Raw genomic sequence first — 26,426 nt, 5'->3', positions numbered from 1 at the left:
ATGCTAAAATCTAATCAGTTGATACCAACTCCAGATATCTTTTACTAGGTTGCAGTCCCTTTATTAGGGACATGCTTATCTATACAAATGAAGTGGGACATTCGCTTCCAAGCCTAGAGTTCCTCACATAAGCAACATTTGCTAAGATATTGCAAAAATGAAAGTCTTAGAGACCTGGTTGTTTTGAAGTCTCTCAGAGCTGTGGAAATATATTCAGACAAATGCTTTTCCATAAGCGCTACTCTGATCCAGGCTCGACCCTGCAAGAAACAGATATCAAATATTTAAGTAGCATAGAATGAAACACTTGATTTTACATCTGAAAATTAATACAGTTGATTTACCCGGGTGAAATGAACTGATTAACAAAACTACCACTAAACAGAAAATGTTGCTAAGATGTACTTCATTACAGTAATAACAAAAATAGAAAATGCATTCCTACAAATAAACTGTATTGTGAAATAAAGTTCTCCAAAATAAAAAAAAAATAATCTTTAATTATATACTTTAGCCTTTTGAAAATCTCATATGCATAAGTGGTAGCAGATCAGGGCAGAAAGCTTTACATTTTAAAGACAATGGTATTGGAAGCATCCAGTCAGTTTCACTGTAAAAGTGAGAGTAGGTAGCAGTAACCTACCCTCAAGGTGATTTAATTCTCTCTTTTATTCAAATATTTGTGGGATCAATACCCCCCAAAAAATTATAACATGTGACATTTTTATTATGTAATTTGCATAAATTATTTTTTCCCCTCAGTAAGGACATTGTTATAGAAGGTGCAAATCTAAATCTAAGAGGCCTAAAACTTGTAATCCAAAAGCAAAACTTCATTCAAACAGTTCTACAAACAACATCAGTAGCTTCAATTCCATTTAGGAATGCATGTTGCACTTTGTTTACAGGTCTAGAGCACAGGATTGTAGTTTACAAAACCCAGACATTTCAAATGGATGCCATAGTCACAACTGGCAGTTTAAGAACACCAGAAGCATTTCTTATAATACTAATATAACTATTTGTAAGTTTATAGGCAAGAGTCTTTCTGCTTAATATATTTGGTGCTTATTGACATCTAGCTGAATATCACTACATTCTACCAAAATCACCTGTGTAGATATAATCCTACTTTTAATTTATATACACCTAGATAAAATTAAACTTATTATAAGATAGGCAGATGCTAAATAACAACAACAAAAAAGAACTGCTTTCATAAATACCAAACACAGCAAAAACTTTAACATAGAGTGCACTAAATTTAAAAGAATGTTTATCTGGAGAGCTGCCTTCACGTTGCAGTTTTTTAGAGCGTAAGTGAAACAGTCAAACCCTGATGCTGCTTAGCTAACGACTAAAGCCTACACAGCTCCTGTGAAAGCAGGGCTAACTAGCACAGGCCAACCCTTACTAACAGGTTCCGGGCTGAAGCAGACACCCATCTGGACCACCAGCAAAACTGATGCGTACCACTGGTATTTGTGTTGACATGCCTCCAACCCTTTCAGATATGGACATCCAAAATGCTCCCACACACATGTTTAAAATTTCAACACTGCTCTCCATGCTCTTTGCACAAATTAGCTTCTCTGTTTACTATCTGGCATACAGTTTTCCACAGAGTAAACAAAAATCATTTATTTCTAAGAGTATTTCAGAAAATAGCTTTGCATCTTTTTATCTACTGAATTTAAATTTTCATATCTATTAAAATCTCAGGATTCACAAATTTAAAATAAACCTTGAATATAAGCAATACAGCCATCAGATTCTATAACATTAATCTCTCCAGAAAGTATTTGGAAATAAATTATCCAAATTATCTGAATTTCCAGATCTCAGCATAAGCAAGAAGAAAACTGTATGACTTAAATCATCAGACTACTACTCCATCACATCAAGTGTCAGTTAAGAGCGTGTAATATTATGGATAGGAAAACCAGTTAATAGCTTTTTGCCATTGAATCCTAAGTGTTTCAAAATTTTCATGCAAGTTACAGATGCATTTACCATATAAAATTTAAAATTAAGTCTATACAAAAGAAGGAGTAACAGTAGACATAGCAAATAAGCTGTTGTGCAATACTATGGATCATCAGAATGGCTGCTCAAAGACCAATTCATGGTGCTGCTTGAAGCAAACATAATCTTTTATTGAAGAAAACTGTGGTTGTGTAAATACATGTAATTTAAATTGTATTAACCACAGGCACGTCCCTGAAAAAGCCTAAAAAATATGTAAGAATATTTTATATCTATATCTCTCTATATATAGATCTCATATTGTATATAAGAGGCTAAACATTTCCACCTCATCCATGACACCAACTGTGAATAACCCAGAGTATAATAAAAGTCTGGAACTACAGCACTTTTAAAATAGGCATGGAACACAGTTTGGATACTTGTTCAAATAACTGATTCTAGTTCATCTAGGAATAAAAATAATTCAGAACATTAATACGTATATTGTTTTATACTACTTATACTTTCAAGTCAGATGGTTCTCTTATCAGTCAAGGCTGATTTTACACAGAAATAAATGCTATAGAAAAGCATTGCAGTCTAGAAAAAATAACTTGTAATCTCTAACAGTTTTGGTTTGGTTTTGTGGGGTTTTTTTGTTGGTTTGTTTTTTTTTTTTTTTAAGATGTTGGTCTATACTGTCCCACTATTAAGTTTTAATGATAGGTCAGTTTAAAGTTTATTCTTATTCAGGTCATATGCATATTAAACACATTGAATTGTTACTTCCTTAATGTTTCCATTGTACCTACAATCAGAAATTGTGATGTTATTTCTATATAGATCCTTCAAAATGATGGATCATTATTAGCAAATCTATTAAAGGCCTCCTGCACAATCACACCAACAAACTCAGGAGTTGATCCCACCTTTTCTATTAGTGCATAAATTAGAAAAATAAAATCATATTCAGGCTAGGGGAAAAAAATACCACATTTCTACAGTTTTAAAATAATATTTGTAAGGCATGCATGCATGAACTTTATTTTGCTCAACATACTGCATTTTCAGAAAATTATGTAAGTTTGAAAATGTGAAGGCAATCATTTTATAATACAACACACCCACTAAATAGAGAATTTGAGATTTATTCTACTGAATAAAAAATTTAAAAATAAACATTCAGATTTAAAAGGTTTCTTAAAAAGTAAATATTTACTAGGTTCGTATAAAAAAAACTATTTCAAACAATAAAAAAAATTGTGCATCAAGCTTTTCTTCTGGGTACAGAAATGTGAGGTATATTTTAAACAGAAGAAACAGGGGAATAAAGTCAGTTTGACCTTTTTTTTTCCCCCCTACCTTAGCTCTAGAAGAACCGACATTCTCCATGTTCTCAATACTGCAGATGCAATTGTGAGAGACTTTTCGGCAAGCTACTCGAATGTAGTCCCAGAAACTACGAGGACTTTCATAGCCGAACCAGGTGATCTGACCTTAAATCAAAATACAAGATATATAAAAGGCTTATGAACCTCTCCCTCTGCTTACTGGACATAAACATAATTAAAATACTTCCCTATAGGTTGCCTGCACTGACAGGATTTTAGAGTACCAAGTCCATGAATTCCTACTAAAAACTGGCTCACAAGTATAAAAAAAACTTCCATTATGCTTCTCACCTTGGTTCAAAGCCAATCCACAGAGAGAAGGCTTTCGTGTACATATGCATACTCTGTTGTTTTTTTCCTTGTGAGTATGCTATAATAATACTCAAGAGTTCTTCACGGGACTCTTAAATCACAACAGAGCACACACTGTTTGCAACAAAAATATGATGCAAGAAGTATTTCAGTCATTTGCTTTACGTAGTGCCACGTTTCATTAATACAGTCAAGTAAAGAGAGTTTTGTTCTTTGAAAAAAATAAGGTTTTTATGTATATTAAAAAAAAAAAATAGCTGTATGTCTATATACATAAGACCACTGCTTGCTGTTATATGCTATCTTTATTTTAGGAGCAGATTGGAATTTTTCAAAATGTGCTTTTATTGAAGGAGAAATTGAGGCATGATCAAAAAAGCTTTGCAGTCACAATTTATTTTGTGTATACACAGAAATTTTATTGGAAAGTTGACCAAAATTAATTGAGGAAATCAATACCTCTTCTGGAGCTTTAACCAAAATCCTTCATGTTTTTTTCCACCTTGTAATGTATTGCAGTTAGAAAACAAAAGGCAAAAAATTACATACCACTTAACAACCACTTCACACTAAATAAACCATCACAGATGCAACAGTTCAGGCCCATTTTTCAGATTGAAAGGCACACAACTGTGAACAGGTATGTAAAAAGCAAAATTAACATTGCCCTCTGGTGACTGCCATTATTACATATGTGCAAAGCCTTTTGTGCATAACATGAGATCTTATTATTAAGCTAATTTTATTTTAAGTCTGAGTTGTGCTTCTGAAGTGTTACTAATCTATCAGAAACACAATAATTCTTTTGCTGTTAGAAAGCTCTTATTTCAAGAAAAAATATATTAGACTGATACTACAAATCATACATACTGAAAATAAAAAGCCAAATATGATGACAAGGGTATTTTTACCTCGCATGACTTATCTTAGCTCCAAACATAGCCAAAGTAGTGTCAAAGATCTGTCCCCTATGATCTTAAGAAATTCAAGTGGTGTTTTTTTTTTTCCCCTAGGGTACATGTAACTTGACTTCGTGGCCCACCTGCTTACTTACCATATGGATTTATTTAATAAATTCAAAGCTTGATAAAAGACAAAAAAAAAAAAAAGCAGGAAGAATGAATATATACTACTCAATATGCCAAAGGATAAACAAAATCCCAAGGTGTTTCAGTTGTTGTAGATTCAGATCTTCTCAGCTCTAAGGACTAAAATAAAAGAATTTATGTGAGGTAAGTGCTCTTACACGCTCACTATTTTTCTTGAAATGTCAAGTGTAGTGGACAGCAACAAGAATTCAATGGCATTTTAGCAACGTGAAAGCTAGAGTTATTTTTCATATTCTTTACCATATCAGAAACATTTCTGCCCTGGGGATTACACACCTGCAAAGTTAAATACAACTTAAGCATGAAGATGACTTTGTGTCACCAATTCCACTGCCAACTAATAAAGGCAAGCATATCATATAATAACTTTTATGGCTTTTTCAAATTATCTTAAGGACATAATATATTCTGAAAACCCCTGACAGATTTACTCTATATAGTTTTCTGAAGTCACTAATTCCAAGTATTTCCTTTTACCAATAAATACCTGAAAAACACATGTAATTTAAACTTTAAAATACCCTTATAACATAAATACATACCAGCACACAGCACTTATTTGGCTTACACTGATCAACAAGGCAAGTTGGCCATAATTACAATACACTCTGACATAACAGTGGGCTCTCATCTTGCAGCCAGGTCTGAGAGAAGAGTACGATGGGCTTCAGACTTCAGTAGGAATTGTCTTCACTTGAAAACTCACAGTCAGCTCAGGACCTTCTGTGACCCAAGGACTTCTATATTTCACTATTTTCTCCCTACAGTTTTAAACCTTGCCCCACTTCACCATCTGAAGAAAAACTTCCTTCCTATACACAGAAAAATGTTGGAAAAGACTGAGAATAGTGAGAATGTATTTATGAACTACTAAATAAGATATTACGCTGTATTTCCTACAGTTTTAAAACCTTTCACTGTATGAAATTCTATCTGGCCCTCAATGCACTCAAAGTACATAGCCACATAGCCATACACAGTAAGAAATCTCAAAAACAAAGAATGAAATAGTTCCCACTACCCAGCATTTGTCAGGCTGTGCCTTGGAGTACTGCGTCCAGTTCTGGTCCCCACAATTCAAGAATGACACAGACAGATTGGAGAGAGTCCAAAGGAGGGTCACAAAAATGTTCAAAGGGCTGCAGAACCTGCCCCATGAGAAGACTGAATGCATTGGGTCTTTCCTCCCTAGGGAAGAGGAGGCTGAGAAGGGAACTCATCACAGTATTCTAGTACTTAAAGGGCAGCTACAAAGATGGAGGCTCTCTCTTTACAAGGAGTCACATAGAGAAGATAAAGGGCAACAGGTACAAGTTGCACTGCAAGAGGTTTCATCTCAACATAAGAAAGAAATTTTTTTACTGTAAGAAAAATCATTCACTGGAGCAACCTCCCCAGGCAGTGGCAGAGACCCCATCATCAGAGGTTTTCAAGATGCGATTCGACAGGGTGCTAGATAATCTCATCTAGGCTCCTTTCCCACAAAAGGTTGGACCAGATGATCTTTTGAGGTCCTTTCCAGCCTGGGCTGTTCTGATTCTATGATTCCAAACTCGTATCTATATTTTAAACAGTCCTAATAAACTTTAAAGCTAATTTTAGTATACAACTTATATTCTGTCAACGTACTTCTTAAGGAAAGAGTAAGTTTCCTGGGAGGGCCAAAGGACTATGTGGTCTTTGCCATGAAGTTTATATATGTCACTGGAAGACAGATAAGCTGACAGCTACTCCAACAGGAATGATTTTATTGTTTTTGTCAAGCAAAACTGTCAGGTAAACATGGATGCTGCATGTTTAACATTAACCATTGTTCAAATTAATTCAATTCTTGTGTACAGAACTGCAAAGCAAACAGAAACAATATCATGAAAACTATTTCAGCACATTTTTGAACACTGCTACACACCTATTTGTATCAACCCATTTCTGCTCCAGTCTGACTAGATAAAAACACTGGTTGTCGCAGATCTTTCTTCATGCCCAAGAAATTCTTCACAAGTCAGACATGAAACAGTTTGATATCCACTCAATCACAGTCCAATTTCATATCTACAAAGTTCCACAGTTGCAAAGTAGTAACGACTAGGGTGCTCTAAGGTACAGGCAGCTTTTCTCCAGATTTCTCTGTATTATATAGTTCACAGAAAATTTTTCTATCTTGCAAAAAATAAGTTTTAATGCAACTTGTTGGTAATAAACTGGTATACTAATCCTTTGAGGAAGTTCCATGATACCTACTTTTTTTTATTTTAGGCCTACAGAATGGGTGATTAAAAATTAAAAAGTTACAGTAGTTCATAAACCCACTCCTCCAGACAATTATAAACCCATTTAAGATTTTGCTCCATACAGGAAAAAGGAGAATGAGCTAAACCGAAGTTACACAGGAGTCCTACTATTTTTTTTTTCAGCCAAAACCAGTAATAGGGTCACTATGTGTGTATAAATATTAAATCTAGTAACAGAAGCTATTCTGCTAATAGCATTATTGCACCTAATAAAGTGCCACCACAGCTATATGCTTAGACTTTGTCTTTTTCATTACAGTAGTGCCTTCAGCTCTTATTTCCTTAACCTACCTTTCCCACCCTCATTATATCTCCATTAGTGTAACTATTTTGTCTTATTTCTGTCAGGATAAGCAGCATTACAAGCTCAATGTAACTTGATGCTTTGTTACGCTCAAAGAATCCTGCTTCCTCACCTGTGACCTAGACCTACTAGTGCAAACTGTCTTCTGTAAACGTAATTCATAGACTTTCCCTTTGTAACCACTGTTTATGCCTGAATTATTAGAATTCAGGGAATTTTGATTAATAAAAATGATATTAATATATTTTCATATATATTTTTATCTATACTATATAAAAATAAAAACAATATCAGAAGAGATAAATTGTGCACTGTAGATATAAGAAAAGTCTTTCACTGTTTCTGAAATAAACTATTTAATAATTCATCTTACTATGAAGTGGAAAAACTGAACATTTACCAGTGACACCACTAGTACAGCCGTTTACCATTACTATTACCAGGCTATTGATGATGCATAAAACTAGAACATTTTTAGAACGAGGAAAGGAAGAAAATTATGACATTTTCCACTGAAGCAGCACTGATCACCTTGAAGCTTACTACTCATAGCAAGTTTTCTAAAAGCAAACTTCAGAGTCACTAATAATTAGGAATAACATAGATCAGACAGAGACAAGCAGCTTCCATGGGCAACTCTAGCAGAAGCTTTTGATGTGTTTATAATACCTTCTAAGTGTACATACAGGAAAAAAGGCACACAAAGTTGTTAAAGTGTCAAAATAGCACAGTATAGCATACTGGTTTGTGTCATTATGGTGGTAAATCCAAGTAAGTGTATAGATGACAACTAAGTTCACAGTAGGTATGACATGCAAAAATTACTGAAGTCACAAGCAAGATACACTATATAGGTGGTCAGTGACAATTTATATATCAAAACTATTTCTAAGTATGCGTACTGGCTAGCAGTTTGGATATAAACACATTTTTCTGTAAAGGATTTTACAATAAAACACAGTAAGTCAACAAATACATACACATGACAATAGTTTTCAGCAGTATGAGATGATAGCCATAAAAATTTACAATAATTAACATTCTTCAGTACTAACTCAGTTAAAACTAATTTAAAGTGATAGTAAAAGGCAGAAAACCATACAACACTGTAATATACTAAAGACAATATATGCATCACTTTGAACTGACTTCAGGTTTTAAATCAGCTAGGACATACCTGTGACCAAATCCCACGTACTGTTGCTGAACACTTTTGGATGCCCCTACCATTTCTGCACTAACTATATTTACTTAGCAGATCTGATAAAAAGGACATTTACAGGAAATATACCTGAAAAACCTGTGGCCAACAGAGAAAACAAGAAAACACCAAGACAACTACAAGATACATCTTAATCTTGTAGTAACAGTTAAGGAACAAATTCCAAACAACTATCTGGGGGAAAAAATGGCCCCTGAAATGACCCAGCTTGCTTTAAAGATTATCAAACACATATATTTGTATACAAATTTGTAAAAGCCCTTTCAGGACTACAGGTCTTACGTGGTCCAGAGACTTTCAAACACACAGTCTCTCTATCACAGAATCGTGTAGGTTGGAAAAGACCTTGAAGATCATCCAGTCCAACCATTAACCTAACACTGACAGTTCCCAACTACACCATATCCCTCGGTGCTATGTCAACCCTACTCTTAAACACCTCCAGGGATGGGGACTCCACCACCTCCCTGGGCAGCCCATTCCAACGCCCAACAACCCGTTCCGTAAAGAAATGCTTCCTCATATCTAGTCTGAACTTTCCCTGGCGCAACTTGAGGCCATTCCCTCTTGTCCTATCACTTATTACTTGGTTAAAGAGGCTCATCCCCAGCTCTCTGCACCCTCCTTTCAGGGAGCTGTAGAGGGCAATGAGGTCTCCCCTCAGCCTCCTCTTCTCCAGACCAAACACCCCCAGTTCCCTCAGCCGCTCCCCGTACGACCTGTGCTCCAGACCCTGCACCAGCTTTGTTGACCTTCTCTGGACACACTGGAGTCATTCAATGTCCTTTTTGTAGTGAGGGGCCCAAAACTGAACACAGGAATCGAGGTGCGGCCTCACCAGTGCCGAGTACAGGGGTAAGATCCCTTCCCTGTCCCTGCTGGCCACGCTATTGCTGACACAAGCCAGGATGCCATTGGCCTTCTTGGCCACCCCCAGGTCCCTCTCTGACTGGCAGCTCTCCAGCCGCTCCTCCCCAAGCCTGTAGCGCTGCTGGGGGTTGTTGTGGCCCAAGGGCAGCCCCTGGCATTTGGCCTTATGGAAAGTCCTCCAGTTGGCCTCAGCTCATTGCTCCAGCCTGTCCAGGTCTCTCTGCAGAGCCTCCCTACCCTTGAACAGATCAACACTCCCACCCAACCTGGTGTCATCTGCAAACTGACTGAGGGTGCACTCGATCCCCTCATCCACATCATCAATAAAGATGTTAAACAGGAGTGGCCCCAAAACCGAGCCCTGGGGGACACCACTCGTGACCAGCCGCCAACTGGATTTAACTCCGTTCACCACAACTCTCTGGGCCCGGCCATCCAACCAGTTCTTTACCCAGCAAAGCGTGTGCCCATCCAAGCCCCGAGCAGCCAGTTTCATCAGGAGAATGCTGTGGGAAACGGTGTCAAAGACCTTACTAAAGTCAAGGTAGACAACATCCACAGCCTTTCCCTCATCCAATAAGCAGGTCGCCCTGTCGTAGAAGGAGATCAGGTTTGTCAAGCAGGACCTGCCTTTCATAAACCCACGCTGACTGGGCCTGAGCATCTGGTTGTCCCACATGTGTTGTATGATGGCACTCAGGATGAGCTACTCCATCAGCTTCCTCGGCACCAATGTCAAGCTGACAGTCCTGTAATTTCCCAGATCATCCTTCTGACCCTTCTTATAGCCGGGTGTCTCACTGGCCAATTTCCAATCAGTCAGGACCTCCCCGGTCAGCCAGGACTGTGGTAGATGATGGAAAGCAGCCTGGCAAGCACCCCAGCCAGCTCCTTCAGCACCCTCGGGTGTATCCCATCTGGTCCCATAACTTGTGTGTGTCTGTGTGATGCAGCAGGTCACTGACTGTCTCCTCCTGGAATGCATGGAGGTAGTTCACCCAGTCTCTTTCTTCTGGCTGAGGAGGCTGGATTCCCTCAATACAGCTGGAATACCACTTACTCTCTGCTGTATTACAAAACCATGCAAATTCTTATTCCTAAGAAGGAATAAACGAGCCACTCATCTTTTTTTCTGTTACTCCTTCTCTCCTAAATTTTAAAGATCTCCAATTGTCCTGTTCAGTAATATATCTTGCCATCAGGCATGCTACACAGCTTATTTTAATGACAGGAAGAACACATGCTTCATATTCTCCTCATTGCGATATTTGGTCTAACTCTGCATTCACAACAAATCCAGCACTTCTAGGGAGTACCAGCTACACTACACATACAATATTACACAGTACAGGGATAAGTATCTCTCCACTTCATAGAGCAGAAGGCAGTTAATGACTTGAAATCCCTGGAAAGGCAGTTAATACAACTTACCCAAACTCTCTCTCTTTTCTTTGGGGCAATTCAGAAAATGGACTGTGAGCCAGGCTGCTTTTTCTAACAACAGTGGCCTGTTCCTGACTGCTACTTACTGACATTGGTGTACATGTAACTGTAAGGTAATACAGATGTGGCCTGTTGGCCATGCCATATTATGTTACCTTTTTAGAACTATTTCAGTGCCATATGTGCTACATCTTCTGTATCACATAAAGAGATACTTGTGTTCAAGCAGTGTTCACAGATCTCTGTTGTGTGAGCTGATATATTTATGCTGATCTCATTTTATTACTAAGCAAACGCCCACATCTAAACCACTCTTAAGAAAATGAGCAGCTGGGTTAAAGAAGAGCATGCATAGGGAAAGTTACTAGTTTTCTGCCTGTTTGACTTCCTGGTCTGGATCACCACAGGATCTGGTGAACACTACAGCAACTATCAGGTAAAGGTAAACACACAGTGAGAGTGAGGGGGGAAAAAAAAATAATTCTGTAGCAAACTGCACTGAGTTTAAGAAACGTCATGGAGGTTTTCAAGACTCAACTGAAAAAAGCCATGAGCAATCTAAGACAGCCATGCTTTAAGCAAAAGGTTGGACTGGATGACTTGCTAAGGTACTTCCCAAACGGAATTCTTCAATGATTTGGAAAAGAAGAAGCCACAACAAAACCACCCAAACCACTATGACCCTTTTGCTATTCAGAGCTGGCAACACCAGTCAGTTATCTATCAAAAATCAATTTAAAAATGGTGCTCATATTGCTACAACTGGCATTTCTAGCAGAACAGCCAGGAGGATGAGGCTTGGAGAACTATTATTTCAGAATTCTTATTGCAATGGTTTCAGGAAAAGCATAAAATTTTAATCCTTGTAGTTGAACATTTTTTCCCCTTAAGATGGCTATCCTGCCTTCCATTTTGTTTTGTCTAGATCCTATCTGAACACGAAACCAGTAAGCAGGAACAGTCACTATATTCCATCAAGACTATGCTTTGCTCCTTAAAAACATACTATATTTAATGTCAGAAAAGGCAGTTACCAGTAAGAGTTTTGTAATAAAGGTAAACTTAGTCCTTTACAAAGCAAATGAAATACTTTTATTTTATTTTATTTTTTTAAATTTCTCCCTTCCTCACCCAGTACTTGAAGGAAGTTTAAGATTCAGAATTGTTACTTGCCATGGCCTTAAGAAAGTAAAGGTCTATAAACGCAAACTCTTAAATCTGCGTGACTGGTTTAACTACACTGCCATGGAATTATCCTGATAATTTTGATACAATGAAGCCATTTATCTTACCATAGACAAACAGATCATATATGTTCTGCTTGCTTTAAAACACTTTAAACAAACCACTGCAATCACCAGTCTGCTTTCAATGTGCTCCTACTGACACAAAATACGCATTCAGAATATATTAGTCACTTCCATCAATAAAATGCAAATTCCTTCAAGCCTTGTGTTGTATAATATACATCCTCTTAAAAAAATCTGACTTGTCATGTTACATTTATTATCTAAATTTCCCTTTCAAGTTTTTAAAGAATGACAATTACTTGCAATGATACTAGCTTATTACCAAAATATTCCCTATTTGCAATACAATGCACAAGTTGCTGCCTTTTTCTGCATTTTTATTTAACCCTGCAAACTTAGAAAATCATACTGGTAATTACATGGGGAAGACTGAAGCAACAGTTTAGCTTTTTGATTTTCTCTATTTATTTGAAATAAATTTTTACTTGCAAATTTCATTTGCCTGTAACCCATTTGCCAACCTGTCAAGGCTTCTCTGTACAGCCTGCCCTGAATAATAGACTGTGAAGCAAAATAACGTTGGGAAAAAAATTATGTAAAATTCAGAATGATTTTTGCTCAAACATCACTGAAACTGGGGGAAAAGAAGAAAACAGAGCAATTTCCTTACAGTGTCAAGTCGCTAAGTACCCATAATCACTCCAATAATCTTTGTCACAATGTGACAAACACTGTATTTCTACCCCACTGTGTGGTTTTGGTTTTTTTTCCTTCTGACAGAATGACAGCAGGTAGCAATTGTGCTACTCAAATGTCAGCCTACACACAATATTGTTCACAACGCTTAGTTATGAATATTAAAAAGCAAAAGTATGAAAAGGAGTAGATTGTCATATTACACATCTATATTTAGATGATTATGATGTCCCTCATAATCCTCCAATAATTTCAGAAACTGTACACAGAACTGAGAAGTGAAGAGAAGCTTCCAAAGTCCTTTTCTAGAGACTGTTACTGCTGAGGCACACTGTTATTTTAGCAAAGCAGCTTCCTCTAGAACAATCAGAAAATGCAAACAGACATTTTCTTGAATTAGAACAACATCTGACTCAAATACAAGAGGAAAATCAACAACTGACCCTTCTCAAAAGCAATTTAATCCAGGTCCATTACATTCCAGTAGCAAAACCCAGCTTCACTAGGGGGCTGGGGAATGGGAATGAAAGGACCTAAACACTGTATCTGGAAAAGAAGACAACAAACGCAGGGAATGGAGAAAGAAAAGGGAACAGCACCACAGATATGCTCTCTGTTGCTTCTGTTGAAGCAGAAGAAGCTACAGTTGTCTTCCAGACTCTGACTCTTAGGACACAGCCTTATCATAAAGCAGAAAAGCAGACAAAGCTCAGCACCATGGCAACATCCACTTGCTTAATTACCAGCCGAGAAGGTTTCCAACAAGAACATTGGAAACATGTTCCACACACAAAAACCATTTCCTTCACTTTTTCACAGTAATGCAAGCAATCAGGAAGGCAAAAGCAAAGGGACAGAACACAAAGAAAGCCAACACTTTCAGTCAGCATATCAAGGAGTTTTTACAGATATACACTGGTTTCATATAAACAAATCATCATGGCAGAAACATGACCAGTAAGGAAGTTAATTAACATACCTTTCAGTCGATGACTTAGAATCTGTTCCAGAATGGCTGCAAAATTATTAAATTCAGGGGAAGTATCATCTATAGTCTCAAAACAGGAACGGTCAATCAGAGTCTTGACTGAAAACCTAAGAGCAAAAGTACAGGCCAATCATAAATGATGTGGATAGCTATTGGTCCTCTACAGCAGGACAGTAGTTTGTGTAAACCAAGCGATCAACGAACCAGAAAACCACCTTGATGATTTCAAGTTCAGTCAGAGCAACACAAACACATACCACATCGAGAAATAGCCTGGAAATACAGTCACCATTGTTGGTCTTAGACGTAAAGCCTTAAAACCAAAAATAAAACAAAAATCCCCACACTTTTTACATAGAAGTGAGCTAATTAATTTCTAATTATTTTCCTCTTCTCTCAACTATTTTAATAAAGCTGCAGAAAAACAAGCACTCAAAAGCATCCAATATCAATTTCTCTCTGTAATCCTAAACATTGTGATTTTTGCTTATTTCATCAATGTTTCTTTTATTCCCAAAATCCATGCCCAAAAATCAGAAGTATAAACTTTATCCTATTATGAGAACACTGTCATGTCATCCTAATGCAAGAATAATAGAAACATACTACAAAACAATGAATTTTATGCACTGTTAACTCTCTGCATTAACTTGGACAGGCTGATTTCCCTGTGAATGGGGGGTAATCCCTATTCAGCACTATACTACTTCATTATTATGCCAGAAAAGCTATCAGTTTAAATGATCTAACATTTGAAATTGTAAAGGCTGAATCAAACCACTGTAAAAAGCAGACAAGATCTAACTAGTCAATCAGCCAGTTAGCTGTTAGTTTAGTTACACCTGCACTTACACAATTTCATTCTTATTCAGAAGATAGCTTAAACCTCAAGAAACAAGACAAAAATTGATTTTTCTCTTGCCTTGGCCATTTTAATCATAATCCATTTTTATTTTCCTTCCTGCTCCTTATTCTTCAGTTTTCAGTTTCAAGTCAGGTTTTGTATGTCCTCAACCTTGAAAGTAACACTTATTTTGAGGAATTTCTTATGTTTTTTGTGACGATCCTTATTTGTATCAATTGTGCCATATTAGAGCCTGAGGAAACAGTTTTTGCAACACTCAAACTTCAACAGTGCCAGCTTTGGAAGTTTTCACTCTGCCTGCTCGTCCCAGACCCTATACCTGAGCACACTGCTCCCTCACATGTACCAGTTCTACTTTTTATAGGGCTCACTGTGAACTAATCTAGATTTTTCAGCACTTGACAGGATGAATGGAGGGACTCTTAAGGATGGATACATTCATAATAAATATGTTTCATAGCACCTCAACTCAACCAGTTCCACAGCACAGCTGCAGAAGCAGCATGCTATATAGACATGGGGGCAAGAATGAGACTCCTTAAACCAGCAGTACTATTTTCAAATGTTCTGTACTGTAGAAGTAACTTAACAGCATCCATAGTGGAGTCAGCACAACCTCCTGATACCGATATACCGAATGAAATTAATTATGCTCAAACTGAATTGACATATATATATATATATATATATATGTATTTCAAGAATTTCAACTCAATTATGTTATACTAAGTAAACTTCTGAATAAAGACTCCCCATCCTACCCTTCCTGTAGGCTTCTATTGTTGTAGCGGTTTTTTGGCAGGACGGGAATTAGGAGTGAGAAGGGGGGGGGAGGAAGTTTCTGCAGTGCCAAGTTATGACTCAGTTGTGAACTCCTCCACATTTTTAACCAATTTTGAGTAAGTGAGAGACATGCGTGCCCACTAGTAAATGTCTACCTAGTCAGTACCAATTGCTATCGACTACCCTAATGACAGTAATGATGGTTTCCTCAAAGCTATACCAAGAGCTGCAAAATTATCTATGAAAAAACTTCTTAATTTTGAAAAACAAATGCATATAACAATGCCACAACTAAGTCATTAACTAAGTATTAACTGTAACAAGATGATGACTCCCACACTGTGCAGGTCTTAAAAAGAGAAGGTGCAGCCTAAACAATCATGGGTACAAACACAAGAGACACTGGGTGTGTTAGCAGTGTAATGTATGGGATTATATATAGGAATATCACCTTAAAACTCAGATGTGATAATGACACATTCATTCATAAACTGCAAAACAAAGTAGTGCATAATATGTGTCTATACCTATTTTTCCTCTATTCAGTGTCCTACTTAAAACATTCCATACAATATTAACCAGTGAATACATATTCAGAAACTGAGATGTATGCAAGAAAAAACACTTAAGAGCAATTCACATACACTTCTAAAACAATCACAGAAAAGTACATTCTTTTTTTATTTTTAAAGCATTGTGCAATTCAGTTGAAGGAAATAAAAACCTCCTAGTTTTTAAGGATACAACAGTTTTTGAAATACCTAGGGTCTGATTAGAAAAGACAGTCTAACAGCTCATCGTTATTAATGGTGGTCTTTTTAAGTGCTCATATTTCTGCCATCATGCTCTCCATAGAAATATTAACTTCCACCACTCTACACTTTCACCAAAACCCTAAACAACCTTTATAGCTATGTCAAGTTTGGCTGAAACTGGCCTTTAGGAGAACTGACAGGGAGTACGAGTATGTACACCTTATTTCCACAGACCAGGAGGATAACAATGCTACCAGGCAAAGTCTGATTGATTGGAAGTATTCTCCGAGACATTTAAAAAAATTCTAAGACAAATATTTCTGTGTTGTGTTTATCTTTTCTTTTTTCTCCAGAACTACTGAGACACAAATGTATCTCTAAGTGTAAGTTAAAAGTCACCAACACATTTTGCATGTTTGAAATTCGTATCTTAAATGCTTTTTCCAATCTGTGTGATAGGTTGATAAGCATGGTGAAGTGATGTCTTTGAAAAAAGTTTACACTGTAAGGACTGGGTAACCAATTTTAGTCAGTCATGAGAGATGCCTCATATACTGTTTCCAGTGTATGCACCCCCCCCCCCCCCCCCAAAAAAAGGAAGTCTATGCTATTGCACAGTTATGTGGAACCACTTAGGGACTGAAGGTCAAGAAAGAAAAGGTGAGGTCTAAAGTACACAAGCGCTATGAAGAAAAAAAAATGTCCAAGCAGGCAGAGTTAGAACAGCTTTCTTGTTTCCCTTTCTTGCTCCCAACTTCATCTTCTCTCCACTGGGCTGCTACAGCAGCACCACACTCACTCTAGGTAACAGAGAAAGTGTAACAAAAGGGCATGAGAAAGTAAAGTGGGTAAAGTGGCTTGAAAACAAAATTTTCTAAGATAAATGTTTATTGTGGACTGTAGGAGCAGAGGAGTAATATAGCTCCAATATCTGTTGCTTCAAGACTCTTTAAAAAAAAAGAGTATCCAATCACTTCCCATTGTGTAACTGCAACAGTAGGGTTATTTTGTTATGTTTGGGTTTTTTTTATATGGTAACTGCCATTGGAGAGATTCCAATATCAGTGTTTCTAACCGACTTTTGTGAAGTCTGATGTTTTAAAATTCTTATATATTCTTCTCTGTCATGAATCTATTCTTGCTTGAGCTGAAAAAGGATGTAGAAACAGTAGCATTCTCCAACCTTAAAAAGACCTTTGGAATTATGTAAGAGGGAAACATTCTTGGATTAGAAAGATTTACAGCAATATTTTTGAGGTAGGTTCTTCCACTGTTTTGCAAGATGCAAAAGAAAGTCTCACAAATTTCTTGAGTAACTCCAAACTAAAGCAAAACCTTTTGTGGATATATTCCAGGTCTACAGGCTTATTCCCAAAAGAGTAATAAGCCTCTACTCAAAAAGCAAACAGACAGAAAAAGTGACTGCTATATGAGAATTTGTCACTTTCCACTGTCAGGTTCTGTTTCTCTCAGTTTTCAAATGAATGGAAAGATTCTGTCAAATTTATTTAGCTTGCAATTTGGGAAATATAATTAAAATGCCATTTTAAAGAACATAAGCTATTAATATTAAATAATCCCTAAGACTGTAAATTAATATCCCTTATACTGGAGGACACTGCTTGGACATGAAACCTAACAGTTCAGCTAAGGGTCAATGTCACTGCAACAGCTCATACACATATTAGCAAACTCACTATTTTAAAAACATATTTCCTGACAGTTCAATTCTGTATTAACGTTCTGTATTTAAGCTGTGACCCTCACTTCCAATGCCTGTCTCTACTTTTTTGGTGGTTCTGTATCTATATGGATCTTTGAGCTATGAATCTTGGAGAAGACTAGATTAAAACCAGGTAAGCAACCCAGCACCACTTAATGGAAAATAGAAGGCATCAAACTTCGGGGAAAAAAGGTAGGGAATGAGACAGAGCTCAGAACATACATTACTTATTCAGACAAAAATTTTCTAAAAATTACTGCAATTTAAATCATGGCTGTGCAGTTACACAAACATAACCATGCATTTTCACATGCAAATGGTTTATGGAACTTAAGTAACGACGTTACTTCCCATGACTACAGTGTCACTCAGCTTTTTCGTGGAAACAAACCGTTCCTCCCAAAGCTGCAAATGTAAGAAACTATCCACATCTGCATGAGGAGTCATGCAGAGATATCATCACTGTAAAAAAAGACTAAAACCCAAAGGCTGGTTTAACTATTAAGTAAAAATCTGCTAAATTGAAGCTTTGGCAAAAGCAGTTCATTAAATTAATCAGAGACTGTTAACAAACGATAATTCAGAATATCATCTTCCTTGTGATCTCTCACCTTCACTGGGTAGCAAGTCATATCATCCAAATTTAACTGAATCAATTCATTGGACCTATTTTTACAAGAAACATTTCACATTCTCATAGGACTTCGATGAGAAAGGACTATTATCTTACTGGTTTTGATACCAATTTAGATATTCCTAACAAATAACACTTTTCAATAATAGAAAATGTGTAATAAATACAGTAAAGCACAGGAATATTTTAAACACTCTTACACTGGCAAAAGAATCAAAATAAATGTATACACATCATAATAACACAAATCCTTTTTCCTCATCATCCTTTCCAAATTTTATAGGGTATTTACAAACTAGGAACTTCAGGTTTTGTGAACATGCAGCAAAATTAAATTGTTTTACTGAAAATAATTAAAATATGTCAATTTCAAGTAGCCTCTGCAGTAGCTCTTTGTTTCATATGCATTTGACTGAATTCCCTCAGATTTCTAGGCACCTTTAAAAGTGTCACAACATCATTTCAACTGCAGAACAAGGACATGAAATAAACCAAAAAGTAAAATGTAACAGCACAGAGTGCAGAAGAGTTCATCTCAAATGAAGAAGCAGAAAAAAATAAGCTCTGCAGAATACAATATACTCCTCTAAAAAGAACTGTTTATATCCTGCAAAATTATGTCATTACTTGACAAAACTGTTGTTTTCCCAAGCCCACGGACTGGCAATATCTGTATCTCTGTAACAACAGTGAAACTGAAAACTTCTGTTTCTACCATTTGTTCTGCTTCAGCAAGTTTGATAAAAACCTTCTTTTTCTATGTGTTTGTGGCATATCTTTGTCATGAGTAGAGGTAAGAAGAAAAGCCTGGGAAAAGACAAAATAGTATTGATGCTATTCTGAAACCCAGATACTAGGACTCGAAGGAGTATTGAAGCAGATTCTTTTTAGTAGCCGGATGATAAAGTTACACTTTGTAAAACTCATTAACAATGTACATTAAAAGAAAAAAAAAAAAAAATAAGGAAGACTATGATGTCCTAAACTGCCTTTAAAAATCCTGCTGCAGCATTAACTGGTGAGCATACAAAATTATCTAATAGATGTCCTGGCACATTATTAAAATTTGTGAGAATTAAAATTATATCATAGCTCATATGAAGACCTTCTCCAGATAATATTCAAATTAGCTTGAAAACTTAAAAATTCAGCAATTGAGACAAACTAACGGAGTTACTTGCTAACAGCACATTCATGTATTTAAAAGTTTGCCATGATGCAACGGGTCTGTACTGCACACTTGGAAATGCTGCATGAATTCAACAATGACAGCAGTGGAAACGCTTACATGGAAAGCCATAGGAATTATTATTAAGCTTGTACAAGCTCAGCACTAAGATGCTAAAAAAAAATTTTAAAAAATTGAATACACTAGATCTAGCCTGTACTGCAGATCTCCTGATCTAGATTTTGGAGATAAAAATATCCCCTGAACGTAGCTCCTCGGGACTGCTGTTGCGGCAGCAGTGCGTTAGCAAGAACACCACGGTTAGCCACTTTCGCAGCAGTCTGGAAGCAGAGTTCTAGGTTTCACTTCACGTCCAACATATATTCTCAACCTTAAAGGCGGCCGTACCGCGTCAATCTAGGAGAAATCGACGCGACACCCATTCTATTCGCACCAAGACGCGAACCTCAGGTCAGCATCGCTGAGCGTTCAGCCCACCCTGCCTTCCTCCGCCACTCGCCTTTCGCCCAGGAGCGCCGTCAAGGTGCTGAAACCGAGCCCGCCCCCCGCCCCCCGCCAAAGGCCGTCGAACACCGCGACGCGCCCGCCGGCGCTGCCCGGCGCGCCCCTGCCCCCCGGCCGCCGCCTGAACAGCCCACGGGCGAACGGCGCCGGAGGAGCTGAGTCAGGAGGGGAGGCGGCTGCCCCCTCTCGCCGCTACGTGCCCCCGGCGGCCGGTGCCCCCGGCGGCCGGCACCCCCCAGCCTCCCCTCCTGACAGCTGGCGCCCGCGAGTCACCTGCGCGGGCGGGTGGGGGCGGCACGGTCCCCTCAGGCAGTGCGGGCAGCGGCGGCGGGAGGGCGGGGGGAGCCGACCCCGCCGGCGGGGGCAGGGCCGGGCCGGGCCCGGCGGCTCACCTGCAGACCGTGATCAAGTTGCGCCTTTCCACCGCGGCGTTGCGAGACGGGACGCTCTTCCTGCGGGCGGAGACGTTGAGCCCCCCTAAGCCGAGGGACGCCATCTCCGCCGGGGGCAGGTGGAGCCGCCGGGGCTGGCGCGGAGCCTTTGTTCCCGGCCTCCCGCTCTCGAGGATGCTGCGCCCGCCGCCGCACGCGGAGGAGGAGGAGGCCCCCGTGTTTTCCCCGCTCCTCCTCCCGCCGCCCGGCCCGCGCGGGAGGAGCGCCCCGAGGCAGGCGGCAGGTCGGGCGAGGAGGCGCCGGGGTCCCCGCGGCGGGGGCGGCTCGGCCCCCCGCCCCCCCGCTCCCGGCAGCCGGGCAGCCACGGCGCCGCGGAATCGCAGCGCCGCAGAGCGCCGGCGCCGCCAGCCAATCAGCGCGCGGGAGGGGCGCGGCGCGGCCCCGCCAGCGGCCGGTGCTTCAGGGGGGCGCGCGCCGCTGAAGGGGGGCGGCCGGGGGCGGCGCCCTGTGCTCCGCTCCTGCCAGGCGGCCCTTTCCCCTCGCTCACCTTTGTGTCCCCTCAGTCGGTGTGTGTCTGTGGGGTGCAGCACCCCCGACTGAGTCCCGTAGCCCCCTCGGAGTCTGAAATTATCACAGAACAGTTTGGGTTGGAAGGGACCTCGAAGACCATCTCGTTCCAACGCCCCTGCCATGGGCAGGGACACCTCCCACCAGACCAGGTTGCTCAAAGCCCCGTCCAACCTGGCCTGGAACACTGCCAGGGAGGGGGCAGCCACAGCTCCTCTGGGCAACCTGTGCCAGTGTCTCACCACCCTCACAGGAAAGAATTTTTTCCTTACATCTAATCTAAATCTACCCTCTTTCAGTTTAAAACCATTACTCCTCATCTGATCACAAAATGTCCTTGTGAAAAGTCCCTCCCCATCTTTCCTGTAGCCCCTTTTAAGTACTGGGAGGTTGCTATAAGGTCTCCCTGGAGCCTTTTCTTCTCCAGGCTGAACAACCCCAGCTCTCTCAGCCTGTCCTCACAGGGGAGGTGCTCCAGCCCCCTGGTCATCTTCCTGGCCTGCTCTGGACCCCAGAGCTGGACGCAGCACTCCAGGTGGGGTCTCACGAGAGCAGAGTAGAGGGGGACAATGCCCTCCCTCGACCTGCTGGCCGCACTTCTCTTGATGCAGCCCAGGATACAGTTGGCTTGCTGGGCTGTGAGTGCACATTGCTGGCTCATAGTCAGTTTTCTACTGGACTGTGAGCTTCTTTTAGTTGTTACCAATTCTCTCTCTTAGCAAGTTGCCATCTAGGAGATGAGAACTTCTTTGTAGGCTGTGGTGGCTTTGAGTTAGAACTGCCGTGAACCATTAGACACTGCTTGATGGCATGTGTAACCTTTAGAGGCTGTACTTGTGGGAATATGTATATGAAATGGTAATGCACTCTGCAGCCAAAGTCCAGGCATCTGTCTCTGCTCTAAACAAAGTCACAAAGTCGTTATTTCTGAGCATGTGTAGAAGAGCTCTGGGTATAGGGCTTTGTCTTGGTGTCCAGTTGTACAAGAGACACAGAATGAAATGAAGTTCAAGTTACTGGGAGGTGGGATGATACAACACTTCCAAAGAAAACCTAGCAGTAAATTATTTGTGTTTTGTGGGGTGCGAAGGAATGGGTTTGGCTGGATAGTTGGGAAGATGTGAAGCTGTATGGATTAATTTGTTTTCCTTCCTTTATGGGAGGGAGTTCCCTTTCTGCTTAATAAAATAACTATCTGTGTGCAACAAGGATGAATGGCAACGTAAATTAAAGCGCAACTCTTTATTCTACTGAGTTATGCATATGAGATTCCTAAATGTGTCTGTAAAGTCTAAGCTATACATTCCTATTCATGAAATATGAAAATTCCTACTTATTGACATGCAAATTCCCACTGGACTATGCTTTTCTTGGAGAACGTCACTTGTAGATATGAAGCTATTTCTTAGAGATGTTGTCAGAGAACTGTGTCCAGTTATTGACTGCCAGTTACGCTAGCTGAAGAGGCACTGTGTTGACATAGGAACTTTAAAAAGTAGATTTCCATATAGATGGCCATGGTTTCTTATGTAGTAACATACTAATGTCTTTTTTTAAAATCAGAACATATTTCACAATTTGTTTCAACTGTTGTTACCACTTACCAAAACTTTCAAGATCATCATATATTGCTTGATATGCTGTATTCTCACTCCTCTCAGCGTGTAGATGAATAAGTTTGAACTAATCTTTATCTTAATTGAACTTTATATCAAATGGTAAGTAAACTGTTTTGCCTTCCCTAAGGTAAAGCTTAATCTTTTCTTGGGTGGATTTTTTTCCCAAACGCATTATAATTCAAATTTGCTATAAGGTAGTTCATCAGTCTGTTTCCTGCCTCTCTTCCTCCCCTCTCCAGAAACAGCATAAAAGAAGTGGGGACGCCGGTAAACCTGAAGGAGGATATACTTTATACTCTGAAAGCAAGAGTAACAATTTATTTGGATAAAATGGTTCTAGAACAAGATTGAAACAAGCTATTTTTCTTATTTTTTCAGACAATTGAAGGAAAATGTGAATGAGTTAGTTGTTAACTCTCAGAAATGAAGAGCCTGCCTTCAGGTTTCTTTCTGCTTCTCAGTCTTTGTTGAGACCCATTGTCTCTGTAGCTTCTATTAAGAGATTCGTGCAGCTTGAGTAACTTTCGATTAAGTTCAAATTCAGGCTGAAGTAGATTTAATCTCTGCAGACAGGTGATTTCAGCTGCAAGGTCTGTTCTTGAACCTATGATAAACATACTAGATAATTACCAATACTTTACAAAAAAACCAACAAGCAAAAAAAATGAACAACAGGAGAACTTTTCTACATATATCAAAAGCAAGAGTATCTTTGTTCTTCTCCTCTGCCTTTTTTCCAGAACCTGCAACATTTTATTTTTATACTTGAAAGGAAATCAGGCTTATCTGTTGGACCAAGCTTTAGGTTTCAATATTCATAGGTTTTAGTCCTCAAGTAAATGAATTTTCTCAAAGATCATTGCTTTCTTTCAAATATAATTTATCTTCTACTACAGTCTTATCAAAGCAGGAATTGTAAAAAGGTTCCAGAAGACTTCAAAAGAATAAAAATAATAAATAAATTTAATATCATCAGCTGCCTTAGACTTAAGAAAGCTCAATAATTTTATCAGTAGTAACCTGCATTTTTAATGTCTCTCTGTAAGAAAATAGGCGAAGGAAAAATCTTATTTTCTTCAACTACCTAATGGGAGGATCGCGAGAACAGTCAGGCTCTTCTGAGGAAGTATATCAAATGGACAAGGAGCAATTGTCATAAGCTGCAACAAGGGATAGCTATTAGGAAAAATTCTTGACAGCAGAGATGTTCAAACACTGGAACGGATTGCTCAGAGCAGCTGTACAATGTTTGTCCTGGAGATACTCAAAACTTAAGTGGATGAAGAATCAGAATGTCCTGTTCTAACTTCAAATTTGGCCTTGCTTTGAGCAGGTAGAAAAATTCCTTCTATTGGTGACTTCCAGCCTCAACTGGTTTGATTCACATCTGACGGTTGCATCATAGAATTATTCCTATAATTAATTTAATGAGAAAAAGTACTTCCAGTTCTAAAGTTTCTTCATCCAGAATGCATAATATAGATGTACCGTACCAAGGGCAACACTGTGTCTGTGTGAGTTGATGCACAGATTTCAACTGGTTGCCTCTAACAATGTTAGCTTTAAAACACTAATAAGATACCAAGAACTGTGTGTGTCAGAGTACGTAGATTCAGTTAGAAGTCAGTCCCTGTAAAGCACGGGCATGAGTCATTCTAAAAAAGTATACAAAAAACCCCAAACCGAAACCAAACCTACTGGGAACTAACTCCTGTTTGATTTCAACTATGTGAAGCTAGAATGTATTACTTAGAATATTCAGAAACAGTATTACTGAAGCAGGAATTTGAAGTGGCACTATATGAATAAATAAAGCAGCTATGACTGGTATAGCAGCACTGAAAAATATTTATTTATTAAAAACTGTTTGGATTTATGGATAGCAATGCTTGTATGAAAATCACTACCTCTCAAAGAACAGAAGACTCAAAGTGTTTCACCAGACTTACTGGCTTTCGGTCTATAAGAAGATGCCTTTTAAACTGATTGTTTGTATAACTGAAGTGGCAAAAGCTCCATTAAGGATATTCTAAATTTAAAAGGCTGTGATGTGCTCCCCTTTCAAATCTGACAGAATTCATTCGAATTATTTTCTGAAGGCATAAGCGCATTGGAAAATAAAATCTAAAAGTCAGACTTTGTATTCTGTTCTCGATGAGTTTGTGTCTCAGCACAGTTTGCAACTTTAAAACTTCACTTCTGGACCATTAAAATTTGTACAAGGTTTAGTTCCATTTGAACAAATTTACAAGTTGTGTACTGAGTCTGACAGAAATGGAGTTAACTTTCTTTGTAGGGGCCAGGATGGTGCTGTGTTTTGGAATTCTTATCAAAACAGTACTGGTAACACACCAATATTTTAACTACTGCGGAACAGTGTTTACACAGCGCCAAGGCTTTCTCTGTTTCTCATGCTGCCGTGCCAGCGAGCAGGCTGAGGGTGCACAGGAAGTTGGGAGGGGACACAGTTGGGACAGCTGACCCCAACTGACCAAAGGGATGTTCCACACCCTCTGACATTGTGCTCAGTGGTAAAAGCTCAGGGAGAGAAGGAGGAAGTGGGAACATTTGAGGTTACAGCATATTTGTCTTCCCAGGTAACTGTATGGAATGATGAAGCTCCGCTTTCCTGGAAATGGTTAAACATCTGCCAGACAATGCGAGGTAGTGAATGTTTTCCTTATTTTGCTTTGCTTGCATGCACTGCTTTGCTTCACTTATTAGACTGTTTTTAACTCACAATTTTCCTCACTTTTGCCCTTTGAGTTCTCCCTCCCATCCCACTAGGCAGAAGTGAGTGGGTGGCTGTGTGGAGCTTAGCTGCTGCCTAGGGTTAACCCGCAACAAGTTGACACCGTGCTGTGATTTGCAGGAGGAGAAAATGAACTTGATATCAAGACATCACATAAGACTTCCTCAGTTAGGAGCAAAACACAAACTGCTTATGGCACATTTGGTATGAGATGTGATATATTTTACTATTGCACTTTTGGGTAGTTTTGAGTGTACTAATAGTTTGGAGCACATCTCATGGATTTCAGTCAGCTGCTTAGATTTGTGTATACGTAGAAGGCATACAGGCTTACTGTTTTAAAAGTTTGTGTTTTGAAGGGCTTTCGGCTTTTTTGGTTGTGCTTTTTTTTTTTTTTTTTTTTTTTTCTTTTGACAGAATTCTCCGCATATCAGTGTATATGTGGTTTACCAATGTCTTTGTACTGAAACCTGCTAGGTACCACTTAGAGTTCTAGTTGCACTTTTGCAAATCACTCTTTCCGATGTGAATTCTTAGAATCGGTACATTTGTCAGATTATTTGCAGATCTTGCACTTCAGCGTTATTACTTATCCTTACATCTTAAAAAATCTGTATGGGATCCTTTAAAAGAAAGGTTTGAGGGTGTTTTAGAAGATGGAATTCCACCCACCTTCTTTTTTGGCATCCTGCTGATACTTAATTCTGTGGAAGGAGTGAAAGGAATTGAGGAAGGCAGAGTACCATATGCCTCTTTAGAGCACACTTGGGTGACAGTCATGAACAGAAGGAGAATAAGA

General features: G+C 39.1%; 2 protein-coding genes across 5 annotated transcripts in view; one reads left to right on the top strand and one right to left on the bottom strand.

Moving 5' to 3' along the window:
* RUNDC3B (RUN domain containing 3B) overlaps positions 1-21,046 on the bottom strand; it is a 58,013-nt gene extending 36,967 nt beyond the window's left edge. For all 4 annotated transcript variants that reach the window (XM_074900221.1, XM_074900223.1, XM_074900224.1 and 1 more), the window contains exons 1-4: positions 20,690-21,046; positions 13,836-13,951; positions 3,331-3,464; positions 175-260 (exon numbers count right to left, since the gene is read on the bottom strand). In XM_074900221.1, the coding sequence (XP_074756322.1) occupies positions 175-260; positions 3,331-3,464; positions 13,836-13,951; positions 20,690-20,793 (440 nt within the window). In that variant the 5' untranslated portion in view covers positions 20,794-21,046. The remainder of the gene's footprint in view (positions 1-174; positions 261-3,330; positions 3,465-13,835; positions 13,952-20,689) is intronic.
* A 4,390-nt stretch (positions 21,047-25,436) lies between these two features.
* The window catches only part of LOC141957934 (ATP-dependent translocase ABCB1-like), a 66,236-nt gene continuing 65,246 nt past the window's right edge, over positions 25,437-26,426 (top strand). The window contains exon 1 of the mRNA XM_074900219.1: positions 25,437-25,539. The gene's annotated coding sequence lies outside the window, so the exon portion shown is untranslated. The remainder of the gene's footprint in view (positions 25,540-26,426) is intronic.

The sequence above is a fragment of the Athene noctua genome, chromosome 2 (genome assembly GCF_965140245.1).
Source record: "Athene noctua chromosome 2, bAthNoc1.hap1.1, whole genome shotgun sequence".
Lineage (NCBI taxonomy): Eukaryota > Metazoa > Chordata > Aves > Strigiformes > Strigidae > Athene > Athene noctua.
The sequence above is the reverse complement of the archived record's forward strand: the minus strand, read 5'-3'. Positions and strand labels throughout refer to the sequence as shown.